Raw genomic sequence first — 15,513 nt, 5'->3', positions numbered from 1 at the left:
AAGGCAGCAAAATTACCTTTCACCTATTGGACCACCCTAGGTGGTTTCTTTTGAACCATTATTGTGTAATTAGGGGGTCTTCATGCATGACATCACATGATGAGATGACCTAGACTTGACCTTTCAGAAAACCTCAGTTTTTTCTCCTTTTCTTTTGTATTATGGCTCCGTTTGTGAAAGTTTCCTTTGAAATTATGGTTTTTACTATCAAACTGAGTAGTTGCAGGCCAAATTTTGATACAGCAAAGTAGGTAAAACTTTTGATAGACTCAAGGACGAACCAGCCATGGACTCACAGAGGCAAAGCAGGCCTCAGTGTATTCATGGACGTTACGTTCATGATGTATTGTAGTATCGAACAGCAACAGTGTTTGTTTTACGTACCAGGGAATTTGTAACTTTGTAGAAAGGAGATTAAACTGTTTCAATACATTGCAACTTTGTAGGAAGGAGGGTAAACTGTTTCAACATCTTACAACATTTTATTGTTAGGTGTATTTTTCTGTTGAGGAGGTCTAAGAATTCAATAGCCACTACATTAGCCAAACAGGAATTTTTGTAGCCATTTTAAACTTTCTTTCGCATTTGGCGAATTGGCGAATAGGTAGCGGGAGCCCTGCCTTTCACCACCATGGTTTGTCCCAAATCCATTGTTTTCTATGGTAAAGCTGGACCTGTATACAGGAACTGGGGTGAAAGGGTTAAGGCGAATCCAAGGAGACTATTTCTTTGTCAGTAGAGCAGGCTTCGAAGCTCTTTTAAGAGTGTGGTTGATTTTAAGACAAATTGTTCACAAATGCAAAATAACTCCCTCCATGACGGCAGGCTAGCTCATTTTTAGCTCATATTTGGTATGTATATAAATACCAAAAAGAGCTTATATGGTGAGTTGGTGGCGTCTGTATGTTTCTTTCTTTGCTACTTTGCAAGGAAAGCATCAAAGTGGGACCAGGCAGTGTGTGAAACCACTTTTACTGGAATATGTTAACTTACAGATGCTTCTGCGGTTCATTTTGTAAATCCGCGAAAGATTTTAAGATGATTTCACATTTCAAAGATTTTGATCGAATAGGGTTGCTCATTGTATATTGTTTCATGTTATACAGCTCTACGTCACCCAAAGTATCCAGTTGATTGCAAATAAGGGGATAAACTCAATGCCATTTGGCAGTATAATTTGTATTTCTTCTTTAGCACACTAAAAGATGCTGAAAGATGGGGTCACCAAACACACCTTCAGCCCTGCTCATAAAAAAGATGGATAAAGAGAGGAAGTAAAGTGTCCCTCTATCCTCAACCGCTGTACAGGAAGCTGATGGTAGTGAACGTATGGTTGATCTACAAAACTGTGTACATCAGAATAGCACATGTAACATGGCAATGAATCATGTGACAATTGTGATATCATGCATTTGCTTTATTTGAGATTTTTGGTTCCTTTAAAGAAACTTTCGTTTTCGTGCCATAAAAGTCACCAAAAGAGAGCAAGTTGTGACCCATCAGTGTTGAACTTGGCCCAGACTCATTTTCAGTATGGCTGTTCATCAGAGTATCCATCCAGAGTGATTTTAGTTTCATAAAGGAACTGAGGGAAAGAATGGAGAACAGCATATACGTCTTTTACCTCCGGAAACTCCTTGAATTTTTAGCTGAGTCCTGGAAAACCCTTGAAAACGATATTGATGGAACTTGGATAGAGTGTACCAAATTCCATACTTGTGATATTGCAATTGTTTTGACAATGTCTTTTGTGACATTTGGAGCCCTGCATGACTTCTTACTGTTCAATTACTGTTGATGAAGCCCCATGGGTATTTAAAGCAGATGCACAGCTAACAAAACTCATCATGCTTGACCTCAAACCCCCTCCCCTAAATTAAATTTTTGAAGTGCTTCCCCACATATGGTAAATTGCTCATGTTTTAATTGTCCACTACCCCAAAATGGTTTATGGAACTTCATAGTCTCCAGGTTCCAGGGAAATACAGGCAATCACTTGGAAAATACTGTAAATTTTCAGTAACTCTGATTGTACCAACAATGGAAGGTTCACACAATCGCCATTGGTATAAAACTACACATTTTCTTACAGCTTACCTCACCCTGTTCATAAATCATCTGTGAAGATCCAGTATCGTTGCTTTATGATGAAATGGCCTCACACAGCTCAGCCACACCCCATTCCAAGACTCAATTGTTTGACATACATTATGCATAACTCTACAGGTTGCCACTATGCATGCAGCTAACAGTTTTTCGAGGTCACCTGTGCTAAATTACCCCATTCTTTCTCCCTTTCCCCACCTCCCCTCTCCCCTCCCCCTATTAGGGTCACATGACCACACTGTCATTCTCATATTTTCACAGGTGGTGCTTTGCAGCTGATGATGTCAGCTTGTAGAGAATGTGTCTAGCATGAACGGTTTGCATCAATGTCAAAGTTCAAGGAAACCTGTACAGGGATCTTTTGCCCTGTAACACCAGTGATCTTGGTTCAAATGGACGCTGTGTTTTGTGTCCTACATAACATCACAATGTGTAATGGGACCAAAGTGGCATCATAAATAAAGATGGTCAGTCTCTGACAGACAATAATGATGTACCTTTTTTTTTTCCAGGAACTATTAAAACCATTCTGTACACTGAGTTGCATGTGCCACCTGACAAACAACAGCTTCGTGGTTTTATAAATGCTAACTCCGACCCAAGCGATGAGGTAAAACCATTATATATTTTCCTGGGGGTTTCATTTTCCAGACTTCAGGGAGTTAGGAGGTTCATCGTTAATTTTAGCAACAGAAAACAACCAAAAAACCCTAAGCAAACAAAAGACAAAATAAAAAACCCCTAAAGGACATATCTGGGTACAGGTATTTCCTTCAGCAATGAAAAGATGTGAAGATTGATGTAGGAAGATGCAGGGAGCCGTGCAAAGTTTTGGTTTATAAAGTTGACTTTCATTCCATGCATAAGTTGTACCTTGGAAAGTACTTCGGAGTAGACATGGCTTTTAACCAGTTTGTTTCATAATTAGTTGATTTGGACACTCAGTTTGTCATACGATAGTGTCATAGCCACTGATACTGCCTTATATGACAAGATTGATGGTTGTATTATTAATGAACGTGTCATGCAGTTCCCTGCAAACTGTCTGCTGTAGAGATGTTCAAAAGTTACCACTCTGTGTTTCACACAGTGAGTGATTTTCCCATCTACTGGTATCATTTTTCGCTCCAAATTTACCCAGATAACCTTAGTAAAGGTCTGTGCAGTGCCTTTGAAAGTCATGTTCAGTTTTGAACGTGTGATTTTAGAAAGTAATTTCAACTTACATAAAGATTATGAAAAAGGTCAGTTAGATTCTGAATGTGGTAGAAACGAGGCCTAACATGAATGGGAAAATTTCATCTTAAATCTCCAACATATTACAAAATACCAAGGATTATTTTCATAATTTTCAAAGAAGAGTCCCTAAGACACAGAATTTATTAAAGATAGAATATTCCAACTTATGTATCAGTGTAAAAGATTAGAACCATTCATGGAACAAAAGAGGCCATATGTATCACGGTACCTCACAAAAACACCAGTCCCATGACGCAAAGTCCGCTGTCAACACAGTCTTTGTTGACAGCCTTTCTGTTCATAATTCCAGTCTGTTTACAACTTTCTACTGCAAATTTTCACCTAAAATGTATTTGTATTAATCCATACATTGCTTATAGTGTAGGGAAACATCACAACATTGATGCCAACTTAAGTGTCAGCGACTGTGCTCTGTTATTCTTGAGAAAACTTGACTCAATTAAAGGTGTGCAAGCCCCTGATGGGTCTTCTTTTGTCAGTCCTTCCTTTAAAAGCATTTTATCATACTTGATGGTCTGTTGCCATGGAAACATGCACGTATCGTAACAAAAGTTTCAGTAAAGTAGGTGACACTTGTAGCAAATTCAAATGTAAACCAGACAACCCTTTTAGGATTCTTGAGGACTGTTCAAGTCAGAATGAGTCGGTTCGTGAAATTTCTACATTGTTTTCGTAATAAGTTGATGGAACGTTCTCGATTTTAAGGTTAAACTCCAAAACTATGTGTATGGTTTTTTGCCTTCCAACCAACGTTTAGCAAGACCCAAGGATATCAGGCCAAATTGTAATGATTTTAATAATCAACACAATGCTAGAAACTCTGTTTTTGTTTACCATGAGAGAGACCACCCCTTAGGAAACCGTTGCTTACATTATAAAGATTCTGCCTGTTTTCGTTCATGTACTCCTAACATTCAGTGCGTGTAAGATTTCATAGCTGTTTACCTTGTATGCCTTGTATGGTGTCATCACACAGTGATAAGTGTAACCCTTTGAGTACCAGAGTAAATTTTTATCTCTTTTATGAAATTGCGCCAGACAATTTTTTTTCAGAGCCAAACAATTATTTTTACAGATTTTTTCTGAATTTTGATCAAAATCTGCGGCCAATGAAACATGATGTCTGTGTGGTCCAAAATTATCAAAGAAATTACTCAAAAATTCATAAAAATTGGTAAAATGTTGCACCCAAATTCTGGTGGGAAAAAATTACAGCACTCTAAGGGTTAATGGCTGATGCTTTCCAGACCTTTTACTGAGATATACCAAATCTATCATATGCTGCTGCAGCAAAATGGTGGAATAGTTACCACTTATATGCACGTTCTGGACTTAAGGCTTAAAAAAGCAAGACAAATAACCCAAAAGGTGTCACAGCATAACATTTTTCTGTCACACATACCAAATCTTTGAGGGAGGCATGCTGTGGCCAGTTTTTTGAAGATCCAAACCTATTCCAAGGCTCTAAGATTTTTTTGTCTGGATTTGAAATTGCTAATCCTGTTTCTGCCTCCTTTCAGGTTGTACTATCGACTTTGAATTTACCAAAAGAAAATAGATTATTTTTACTAACACCAGAAGTATGTAACCCCACAATCACCAAGCCACAGCAGCAACCAAATGGAGAGAAGTAAGTTACAAATTCTCATTTTGTAGTTTGTTCAACCGTTCACAATATAATGCGTCTCTCACAAGCAGTATTGTCATCAATCTAGTAGGCATTGAGCACTCGATAGAAATTTAATTCAAGCCCTTTACATATTTTAGACCTAAGAACCAATAAAATTTGAACAGAAATGGTCTACGTTGTATGTTGTAAAATGTCTTATTATCAGAACCACAATCAGAAGATTCATGAGAAGTCAGAGTTTTAACATTTATCAGTAAAATATAGAAATTTTTCAAAATTTGGGAAACTGTGCGTACCGAAATCTGTTATGAAAATTGAACTTTGTGACTACCCGTGTTATGAGTAAAAGCATGGAAATATATATCAAGTGTTGTGATGATGGCAACTCAAGAGGGTGGATTGCCAGCTGTAGCAATAAACACAGAGACAAAACAGACAAAATTTGTCTCAATTTATCCAGGCAGCTGCATGTAACAAACCTACAATGGTAGATCATTTCTGTTAACACTATAGGACATTTTAGCGCAGGCATACTGTAGGTAGTTGTGACAAGAGAGATGCTATCATATATAGGATGACCTATTGACCCTATTTGCTGCAATAGAAATGTATGTTGATGAAATCTGCGTATACATGTAACACACGTGTGTGTCACCCTGTAGTCAGTATCACCTATACCAATATAACAAGTTGTTGTGTGACTTCTACACACATGATATGACTTTTGTGGGAGCAAATTGTTCAATTAAAACACCAACGGCAATGGCAGGATGTACATGTAAGGTCATGTAGAGGTCATGAAAATGACCAATTGCGCTGTTTACTGTTGCAGGTTTGTTACTAAATATATCTGCTCATGTGCAACATCAGACACTGCTACTTGAAATGTGGACAGATTTAATCAGTGTTGCATGCATGGCTGTTGTTGCAGCATGTATTCTCATCAGTTAATATGTCCGCCACTGTTCTTGAAATGTTAGCGGTCACTTATTATGTTGCATTATTGTCGTTCTTGAAGGTGTAATATGGAAAAAAATTTCATCTGATTTTGCAAACAAATATTTATTTTTGCATACTAATGAGAGAACAGTGACTTCATTTGCGAACAACCCTACTAGGTTCAATCAAAATTTTGTGGTGAAAGTTTAAAACTCTTTCACCCTATTTTTCCGGTATCGAGGTCAAACTTTTTCAGGGATATTGATGGGGCTGTACAAATTTTGATGGTGAAAGGGGTTTATGTATGTCTATGGGAAGGCTACAGTTCAGTTTCTTTCAGCTTCAAATGCTTCTCTTGTCACACAAATAAATTTACTTTGCAACCAGAATTTTATCACTATGTCAACAAGTAGAGAAACATCATACTCATGTTGTAGCAAGCTACCCGAATCTGTGTCATTTTCTGATAGTTTATCAGTGAATACATGGGAACTGTACATTGGTCAGGTCAGATGATAATTTTTGGCCATCTTACGATTGTAACCTTTTGAATACAAACAAGCCAACGGTATTTGTTTAAAGCAACCTGTCTAGAGCTCATACTGTCATTAACTTTCAGCAACAAAATATTTCAGAAAAATGGTACAAGTGTTGTAATGTCCCAATCGTAGGTATCTGATATAGTTACTTGAAGACAAGGCTGCAAAGTTGTTCCAACTTATTCTACCCTTCCATGTGTATTGACAAAGTTTTTAATTTTGTCTGTGTGTATGCTCCAGACACTCCTAAGCATATTGAACAATCAAGTATCGAGTGTTGAGGTTGATATATGTAAAATCGGACACTTTATTGTCATGCTCTGCAGAGCTACTGGGTGAACTGTATAAGTTACAAAGTACCAAGATATATGAAATTTTTAGGGGATAATTTAGTCTTCATATTGATTCCTTAAACCCACTTTCAGATAAATATTTCACACACTCTGTACTTTAAAAAGATGGCCACTTCACCAACTGATATCTGTAATACTAGTAACAGTGATGAATTTTAGTTCACTTGTTTGAATTATGCGTATCATTACTCCGATTTTTCAAAATTGAAAACTTGTAAGTCAGAGTCACAGGTGTGGTATGGTATCATATTTGGCTATTGTTCATATATACCGTAGTAAAATTAATTATAACCAGAGTATTACAATTTGAATCACAAGTTTTGGAATTTACAAAATTATGAGGCAAAAGTGATTAAAAATTTGTACATCAAACAGTTGTTGAAAGAAGATATCTTAATCCTGAACTTTGTAATAAACAAAATGATTTGAAATATTTGTTAGATCCCTGTAACTCAATATTAATATTTCAAAGCTTCTGTGTGGTTGTGTAACATAGACATTCAGATGAAAAAGTGGTTTTCTTCGACCCTTTCACCATTATGGTTCAGCCCAAACCCATTGTTATTAGTGGTGAGTTTGGACCTGTTTACATGGAATTAGGGGTGAACAATTAAAAATTCAGCAGTGTTCACTATTAAGCCTTCACAAACAACAAAGTTCAGATAAAACAGGCTGACGCATATCTGTGATCTTAATCCTTCCAGCTCAGAGTTTATGGAACGTTTAGGACAGACTTACAAACTCATCATCGAAGACAAGGACACGAGAAAGGAGTACAGTTTAAATTTCCCTGGCTCCAGGACCATACTGGAAGTGAAACAAGATATGTTTTCTCTCATCAATGTACCCGTCAGACAACAGGTTTGGTCAGGTTGGCCAGACAGCGTGGACGATGATACAGTATGTACAGCTTTCTCTTTGTTTTGTTTTTCAAATAGTTTATTCATTCTTTTGCAATCATGATGGTGAAGAACTGAACTGCTTGCTGTCATGACGTGAATGTTAACACGTTGAAATAGGAATATATCCATTCTGTTTGCCGATCATCCAATACTTGTGCACATAGAGACTAACATGATGTACCAATTTGCAATTTTGTCTCCATCATCTATTAAATTCAATACTGTATAAACTAAGTGAAATCGTCCACTAAGCCTGAATGCAGCTTTGCACCGCAGAATTGAAACAAGTCCTTTCGACTTTCATTTATAATTAGAGGCCTGTAGCTGTAAATTTTAATGGTTTTCATTGTGTTTGTATAACTTGAATTACATTTTCGTGTTCCATTCCCCAAAGCATGTTGAGATACACAGTGTTTCAACTTGCCAACTCAGTCTGGACATGTGTAAACTGCTTTGTTATTGTTAACAAGAGAATTTTTATCTGGACAAAATTTAAAATGATTACAATAATAGTGCATTTTACAGGAAGAGACGCCGTGTTGGCAAGCGTAAAAGTTGGTGTTTCAACATGCTTGTGGGAGTGGAACAAGACCTTGCAATTGAATTTCGATACGAATCAAAATTAGTGAAAAAAAATTATCAAAATTACAGCTACTGGCCCCTTAACCCTTTCACCCCCAGTTCCCTGTATACAGGTCCAACTTTACCATAGAAAACAATGAATTTGGACAAACCATGGTGGTGAAAGGGTTAAGCACTCAACTTGAACCCTTATTCTGCCAGGCCTATCACTTTCACCTTCTGCAAAGGCAGTGAAAAGCCAGTATTGAGCAAAAACATACATATTTTCACCTTCTTAGCATGTTGTGTTGTAGCAGGTTTGGTCAGTCAAAACCATGTCTACAGTATCCATATTTACAGGGGCCTGCAAATGTCTTTGTAAAACTTGCAAACATATACCCCCGGTACATGGGACCTATGTTATGCCTCGGTGGTTTTAACCAACTTGACCTGATGGTGATATATGAACTTGGCAGGATAAGGGTTACATGTAAAAGTGCAGATATGCAAATCTTAAGGCCAGCTGTGGACTCTTTAAAAGAAATCACTTCTTTCTAACATGATTCTCCAGCTCACGTTAGCAGCAAGTGGTCTAGGCTATCCATGTCACAGACTGTCTGTAGAAAGAGAACCTCCACAACAGAGCAGATCACAACCAGTAGATGTAAGTGTACTGATCTTTTTGGGCCTTTTCATAATCAAAACATGCTCATGACAAATTAAACTGTATGCCTCTAGTATAGGGGAAAGGGGTATAATGCTTTGATTATCGTGAGCAAATTTGCATAAAACCATATGACATAGGTCCTTCAATGAAACAGTATTCACCATCTGTGCATGACACTAAACCACTTGTCAGATTTTCTGTTGTGATGTTTTTTATTCAAATATGTAACAAGCCTATGATATTGGATTGAATCCAAATCTCAATTTCATCATTAGATTTTCACACTTCCAAACTTTCATGTAAGGTAGACAGAAGAGGGTAGTTAAAGGTAAAAAATAGTGAGTTTCATTTACTATGCTCGTGTCAGATTATCAATGGTCCCATTATTCATAGTAAATGTAAACTCTGAGCATGTAAATATTTATAGTGATTAACTCCATCTGAAATTTTGCCCGGCAGGTTCCATGGTCAAATATTTTATATTTTTGTGCAAGTTCCATGTGAATTTATCAATTGTTTATTTTTATCTTTTATTTTAATTTTTAGAAACAAAATTTTACAAATACCTTCTACAGGTATATCACAAATTTGTCCAATATCTGATCAATTTGCTACAACTAATTATGATAGTCTTTCCTGTGAGCTAAACTCATGTACCAGGGGCTCAAGAAAATGTTTAAAGATGCTAGAAATTTTGCCCATTGCATGTACTGGAATAGGGAATGATGCCAAGAAAATTTCCTGAAGTTTCCAGATTTACTCAGTGTTAAGAAATGCTGTACCAGGTAGTTAAGAGTGCAGACTGAATGTTCCATTGTAACAGTTGTACACTGTCATATATTGTCTCTACATTGTCTGGTTGTATGCTCATTTCAGTTGACAACAGACGCTGTTGTCAGCGATTCAGAAGATGAGTTTGAAGACGCATGCATGTCATGTGACGACCAAGAGATGTTTACAGAAGATCCTAAACCAAGGAGATTTGAACCTCTTTGTAAGTCTCAGACGATTTCAGCAAAATTCAGCTTTGAAATGGCACCGCCCTCACATTACTTTTCTCTTACACTGGTATATGAAGGTATTTTGACCTATGTTTGACTCTCTGCTTCTGAAACTGGATGTGACCAAATTTATCTCATTTATGAGATACTGCAACCAGGGAAAGACACTTATTTTTTATCCACTTGCCCTTCGGGCAAGTGGGGGGTTCGGTTCACTTGCCCGAATTGGAAAACCACTTGCCCAGTATAATTACGTGTTTGAACAAAGCTAAAACATTGGTTTTTCATTTCACACTCTTTATTTTGAAAATTACCATGTTATCATGAGAAAATGTCAGACATTCTCATAGGGCTCTACTCACACTTCTAAGAGTACTGGATGGCTCATTTATATTAAATTAATTATCAAAGCCCCACTAGCAGTATCATATAGCATTCTTTATGTGATTTTACTTCTGAACTAAAACAAGATTTTGGGAATGTGCTCTTTGAGGGGTTGGAATACAAGTATTGTTAACTGCCAAGTGAGACTGCATGTGCAATTTAAAACAAGAAAAATAATGTGTGCCCAAACGTAAAGTGGCACCCAATGCAAATATAGCAAAAACAGTGTACATCGTGCATATATGCATTTGAATATTCACGGAAACAACAGAGTAGTCCGATGTAATGCATAGTGTTGAATGTTTTCAACTGGGACAACAATGTTTTGTTTTCTTTGTAGTATGGTGGGAAATCAAAATAATGGTTAAAATGTAAATTTACTTGTCCAATTTTTCACTAAAGAATGTTTTGTAAAGCTGCAAAAGACTATATCCTATTAATGGGTAGAATTTAAAGAAAACCAGAAAAAAATAGGAAGCCCTCTTAGGTCAACAAATTTCAAGATTTACAGCTAGTTGGGCTCTCATACTCATAGAAAAAATTCTAACAGTTCATATGTTTGTATGTTTACTTTCTTAGGTCTTAATGTACAAATAATAACAGCCATTTAATTGTACCTTCAAAGTATTTTTGCAGTTAAAAGTTTTAACTTATATGTACAGAAAGAAAAAAATCTGTAGCTATAAAGGAATGTTTTTGAAGCTTCTGAAAAATAATGTACTTCTTTGTCATGTTTTACTGCGCTGACATCATACACAAGCCCTATGAAGTTTGGATTACCATTGCACTATACCAGTATCCTATGTTTTTCTAATAACCTAGGTGGTCTTTTAATGCTCATGCGCAGACTAAATAGAATTTAAACCAACAACCTAAGGCGTCGGTGGTTTTCTATGTGTCTTGAACGATGAATTTCTCGATGTCAAACTCGCTCCAATTGCTTCTTGACAGTCATTTTAGAATGGGAAAATTCACAAACAGAGAGGTTGGTCGCCACGGACAAGTAACTTTTATATTATTGACCTGAAAATTAAGTCAGTGTTCATTGAAAATTCAAAGACTGGACCGTTGACACCAAAGCTTGCTCATGACTTTCATTGCATGCGGTCTTGCCACGATGCCACTCACTGTCAACAAGTTAACATTGAAGAGTACGTTTTAGTAAACCTCTCTTTTATGTGGTGATTTTTCACCACTGGACTTTATTTTTACATCATTATAAAGTTCATACAAGCACAAAAACCGCTGTGTGTTTCTTTTTTTTACGGTATCAACATATTTGTGAGACACCGTAACCTCACAGTCAATGCAATGAACTTTGGTGAACGTACGCTCCACCAGCTGAACAGCTTTTTCATATGCAAAATCAGCGTACGGTATTTAACCGGTGGTATTGTTTGAACTGCATTTTATTGAAAGCGATTACATGATTCTTTTCATCAACTCTTCATGCAATTTTATGAAAAATCTTATGGAAATGTTCACAATGACATAACATGAAATTTTTTGTTGTTTAAGTCCGTGTTCCCTCACCAGAAAATCGCTCTCGTGAATTCGATTTTTAGGTATTATTTTTTTCACTTGTCCCGTCGGGCAAGTGGCATCGGAGGTTCACTTGCCCGAACGCGACTTTCACTTGCCCCGGGCAATCGGACAACCCTTAGTGTCTTTCCCTGGCAACTAATATGCTTACTCCCGGCCGTTGACTTTGAGGGATTATTTTCACTGGCCAGATGCAAGTCATAACTTGAGACTTTTAATATTTCCGTCGTTGCATATTTTTGTCTGATGAAATTTTGATCACTTGTGAGCTGTTTGATTTCAAAAGCTCTGATTGGCATAATGTCGTAAAGTTAACCCTCCGAGGTTGCAATGTACCACAATGTTTTGCAGTGACTTGTAAATACGCAACTATTAGTTTGTAAGATAATTTCTCAAGTGTGTATGTACTCTTTAGAAATCAGACAGCTGTACATAATATCTTTAATATCTTTTCCTTAATTATGCTAACTCTTTTTGTTTTTCAGTACCACCTAATTTAGACGACATTACCACAGCATTGATTCATTTTTCACAAGAATTTAGCAACAGATATAGTGAACAACATCCTGAATTTTATCTAGGACCTATAGAAGATGCTTTTAAAGAAGCATTTAATGTACCAGCCAAAGATGTAAGTTCCCTTTCTTGAGACACTTTCAATTTTTGTTTGTTATTGGCCACACAGGCTAGTAAGGATGAGTTTTGTTGTTTGAGACCATTTTTAAAGTGCAATGTAAGATTCATTACAGATGCACTTTTTTTCATGAATTAGTTAAGATGCTTAGGAGGACAGATTGAGTGGCGCAAAGAGTCTTGTAAGCTGTAACTCCAAAGTGTCCTTCCTGGAAAAGAAATGCCACTGACTTTTTTCTCTCTTTGATAAAGAACCTCATTTGACAATTTCACCTACACATGTAGGATTAGTGTAGGGTTAGTGCAAAAATTGCAATATTATTATAAGTTTTTGTCGTATTATTCATCACTGTGTGGAAGATTGATTTAGGAATTTAGATTGACATGTTGTTGTACCATCAATATCATTTTAGATGAAATGTGCAAGTTGTACAACAGTATCTGCAACATATTGAGTTACCAAAAACTACAGTTTCTGTCTAACAATCAAGGACATTCTCGTCTCTGTATTTGTTCTACCCTGACGAGAGTTATGATACATATATGCGCTGTCTAAATCCAGCCAGGTTTATCTTCTCAACAAGTAGGCTATGGTTCTGAATAGTGAATTACTGACAAAATTTGAAATCTACGCATATGATTGACTGTGAGGTGATGAAAAACGTTGTCCTCATAGGATCTGTAAACTGGCTAATTTAAAACCTCCAAGAGTTCAACACTCAAAGTGTGTGGTCAGTTTTTGATCTAATTTACCCTTGAACATTTTGATGAACCAAGTGACGAAGAATTTCATCCAAGCAGTGATACAGAGATAAAACAACAGTCGTAGCATTGCTGTCCGTGAGCAGTAAATGTGTTTGTACGGGTGTTCATGACTCTCCAAGATGTTCAAGAACATGAGCCCCCTGATCTTTGTTATGTAGGTCATTTCCCCCACATCATCATGACCTGAGTTCAATTAGTCTAGAACATTCTCAAGGTCACTGCCCTTGATGACCTCACAACCTGAATTCAATTAGTCATGTTTGGAATGTTCTGGAAAGTTGATTAGTTGTGTAAGGGAGATAATTTTAGAACAGTAATTAGCATGTCAATAAAAGTTCTAGATTGTTCTTATATGCCTTTATAAAAGGGACGTGCACAGCTTCCAGTCAGACTTTTGGGGATCGTGTCTCTTGTGTGTTACTAAACTCCAGCAGTAGTCATTCTCAAGACTTTTCAAGACCTTCACTGTCAACGCTGGATTTATACTGTGGACTTTGTGCAGCTTCAAGCCTGCAAGCCAAAGGACTGTTCATTCATCCGACTGACTGTTACAACTCTGAGACTGGAGCTTTGCCGTCCCAGCTGAGATAAGTAGTCTGTACACTTTAAAGCTTGTACTCTATCCCTGACTTAGCAATTAGTTTTTTTTTTCGTAATAAATTTTGTTTAAACGTTAACTGCTGAGTTCACCCTTTTGTTCGTTTTCTCTGCACGTAACAAATTGGGGGCTCGTCCGGGATACGAATATTTTGAGCCGTTTGACAACATTTTGACAGCCTTTTCAAAACTACTGTATACTGTGAACTCAGCGAAATTCAATCATGGCGGAATTCAAGCCAGACGAATTATGGATGACCTTGATCAGGACACATTTAATTCCCTCAGAAAAAGACAACCTCATAGCACTGGCAAATTTCCTTAAAGTAGATGTCAAAAGATCTATGCGCAAGCGAGAAATTCAGTTCAAGATTGCAAAACATTTAGTTAATTCTGGCCATTTTGAGGAGTCTGCCTTAAAAGATTATGAGCCTGAGTCTTCCTTCGAACTCAAAAAATTAGAATTAGAAATACAGGCAGATTTGGAGCTTAAGAAATTGGAATTAGAAAAGGAAAAAATTGCAAATGGAAGAAAGGGAAAGGCAGGAAAAATTACAAATGAAAGACAAAGAATTACAAATGAAAGACAAAGAATTACAAATGGAAGAAAGACAGAGAGAAAAGGAGAGAGAATTGGAAGAACATCGACTACAGTTAGAAATGAGACGTTTAGAGCTTGGACAATCAGGAAAATTCTTCCCTTCAGACAAGTTTGACATCACTAAGCATTTCAGGTTAGTTCCCCCTTTCCAAGAAAAGGATGTGATAAATATTTCCTTCATTTTGAGAAAATTGCTCAGAGTCTGAATTGGCCTAAGGAGTCCTGGTCTATGCTTTTGCAGAGTGCTTTGGTGGGTAAAGCCAGAGAAATTTACATTCAGTTGTCAGTAGAGCAGGCTTCAAATTATGATTCTGTGAAGGAATTAATTCTCAAGGGCTATGAGTTGGTGCCTGAAGCTTACCGTCAGAAATTTAGGGATTGTGAGAAGGTGAAGGATCAAACTTATGTTGAATTTGCTCGAACAAAAGAACAACTGTTTGATCGCTGGTGTTCTTCTGAAAAGGTCAGTCAGAATTATGACAAATTACGACAGCTTGTTTTGATTGAGGAATTTAAAAGGTGCATCCGGAGTGACATCAAGACGTTTATCAATGAACAAAAGGCAGATACATTGGAGGTTGCTGCACGTTTGGCGATGATTATTCATTGACCCACAAATCTTCATTTCTCAGCAAACCATCCCAGTCCTTTTCATACAGAAACAATGCAGGTAAATTTAACTCGTCCTTTTCATCCAAGAATTTTTCAAAGGACAGTAGAAAATCAAATGACAACAGTTCACAGAGTTCAAGTAACACTTCCACATCATCAAATCCCAAGTCTCAATCTCCTTCTGACAAACAGTTCGGTACACTTTCTTGTAATTATTGCAAGAAAGACGGCCATTTAATGTCAGAGTGTTTCAAATTGAAAAGAAAACGTGAAGGTCAAAGTGGTCAAAGTGGATCTAAGCCCACCGGCTTATTTCTTCATCAACTCAATTAGAGTCTAATAATGTGTGCAACACATTTTCTGAGGTTAAACCCCTCTCATCCCCAATTAATGAGGTCAAGGTCAATTCTTCTCAAGATAG

At 37.0% G+C, this 15,513-nt stretch overlaps 1 protein-coding gene across 1 annotated transcript in view; it reads left to right on the top strand.

The window, feature by feature from the left end:
• Window positions 1-15,513, top strand: part of LOC139138953 (FAS-associated factor 1-like) — a 37,917-nt gene that overhangs the window by 7,951 nt on the left and 14,453 nt on the right. The window contains exons 4-9 of the mRNA XM_070707589.1: window positions 2,619-2,716; window positions 4,887-4,996; window positions 7,532-7,727; window positions 8,862-8,954; window positions 9,834-9,951; window positions 12,370-12,515. Coding sequence (XP_070563690.1) covers window positions 2,619-2,716; window positions 4,887-4,996; window positions 7,532-7,727; window positions 8,862-8,954; window positions 9,834-9,951; window positions 12,370-12,515 — 761 coding nt within the window. The remainder of the gene's footprint in view (window positions 1-2,618; window positions 2,717-4,886; window positions 4,997-7,531; window positions 7,728-8,861; window positions 8,955-9,833; window positions 9,952-12,369; window positions 12,516-15,513) is intronic.

This window comes from Ptychodera flava, chromosome 8 (genome assembly GCF_041260155.1).
Source record: "Ptychodera flava strain L36383 chromosome 8, AS_Pfla_20210202, whole genome shotgun sequence".
Classification (NCBI taxonomy): Eukaryota; Metazoa; Hemichordata; class Enteropneusta; family Ptychoderidae; genus Ptychodera; species Ptychodera flava.
This window is presented reverse-complemented; position numbering and strand designations above follow the sequence as displayed.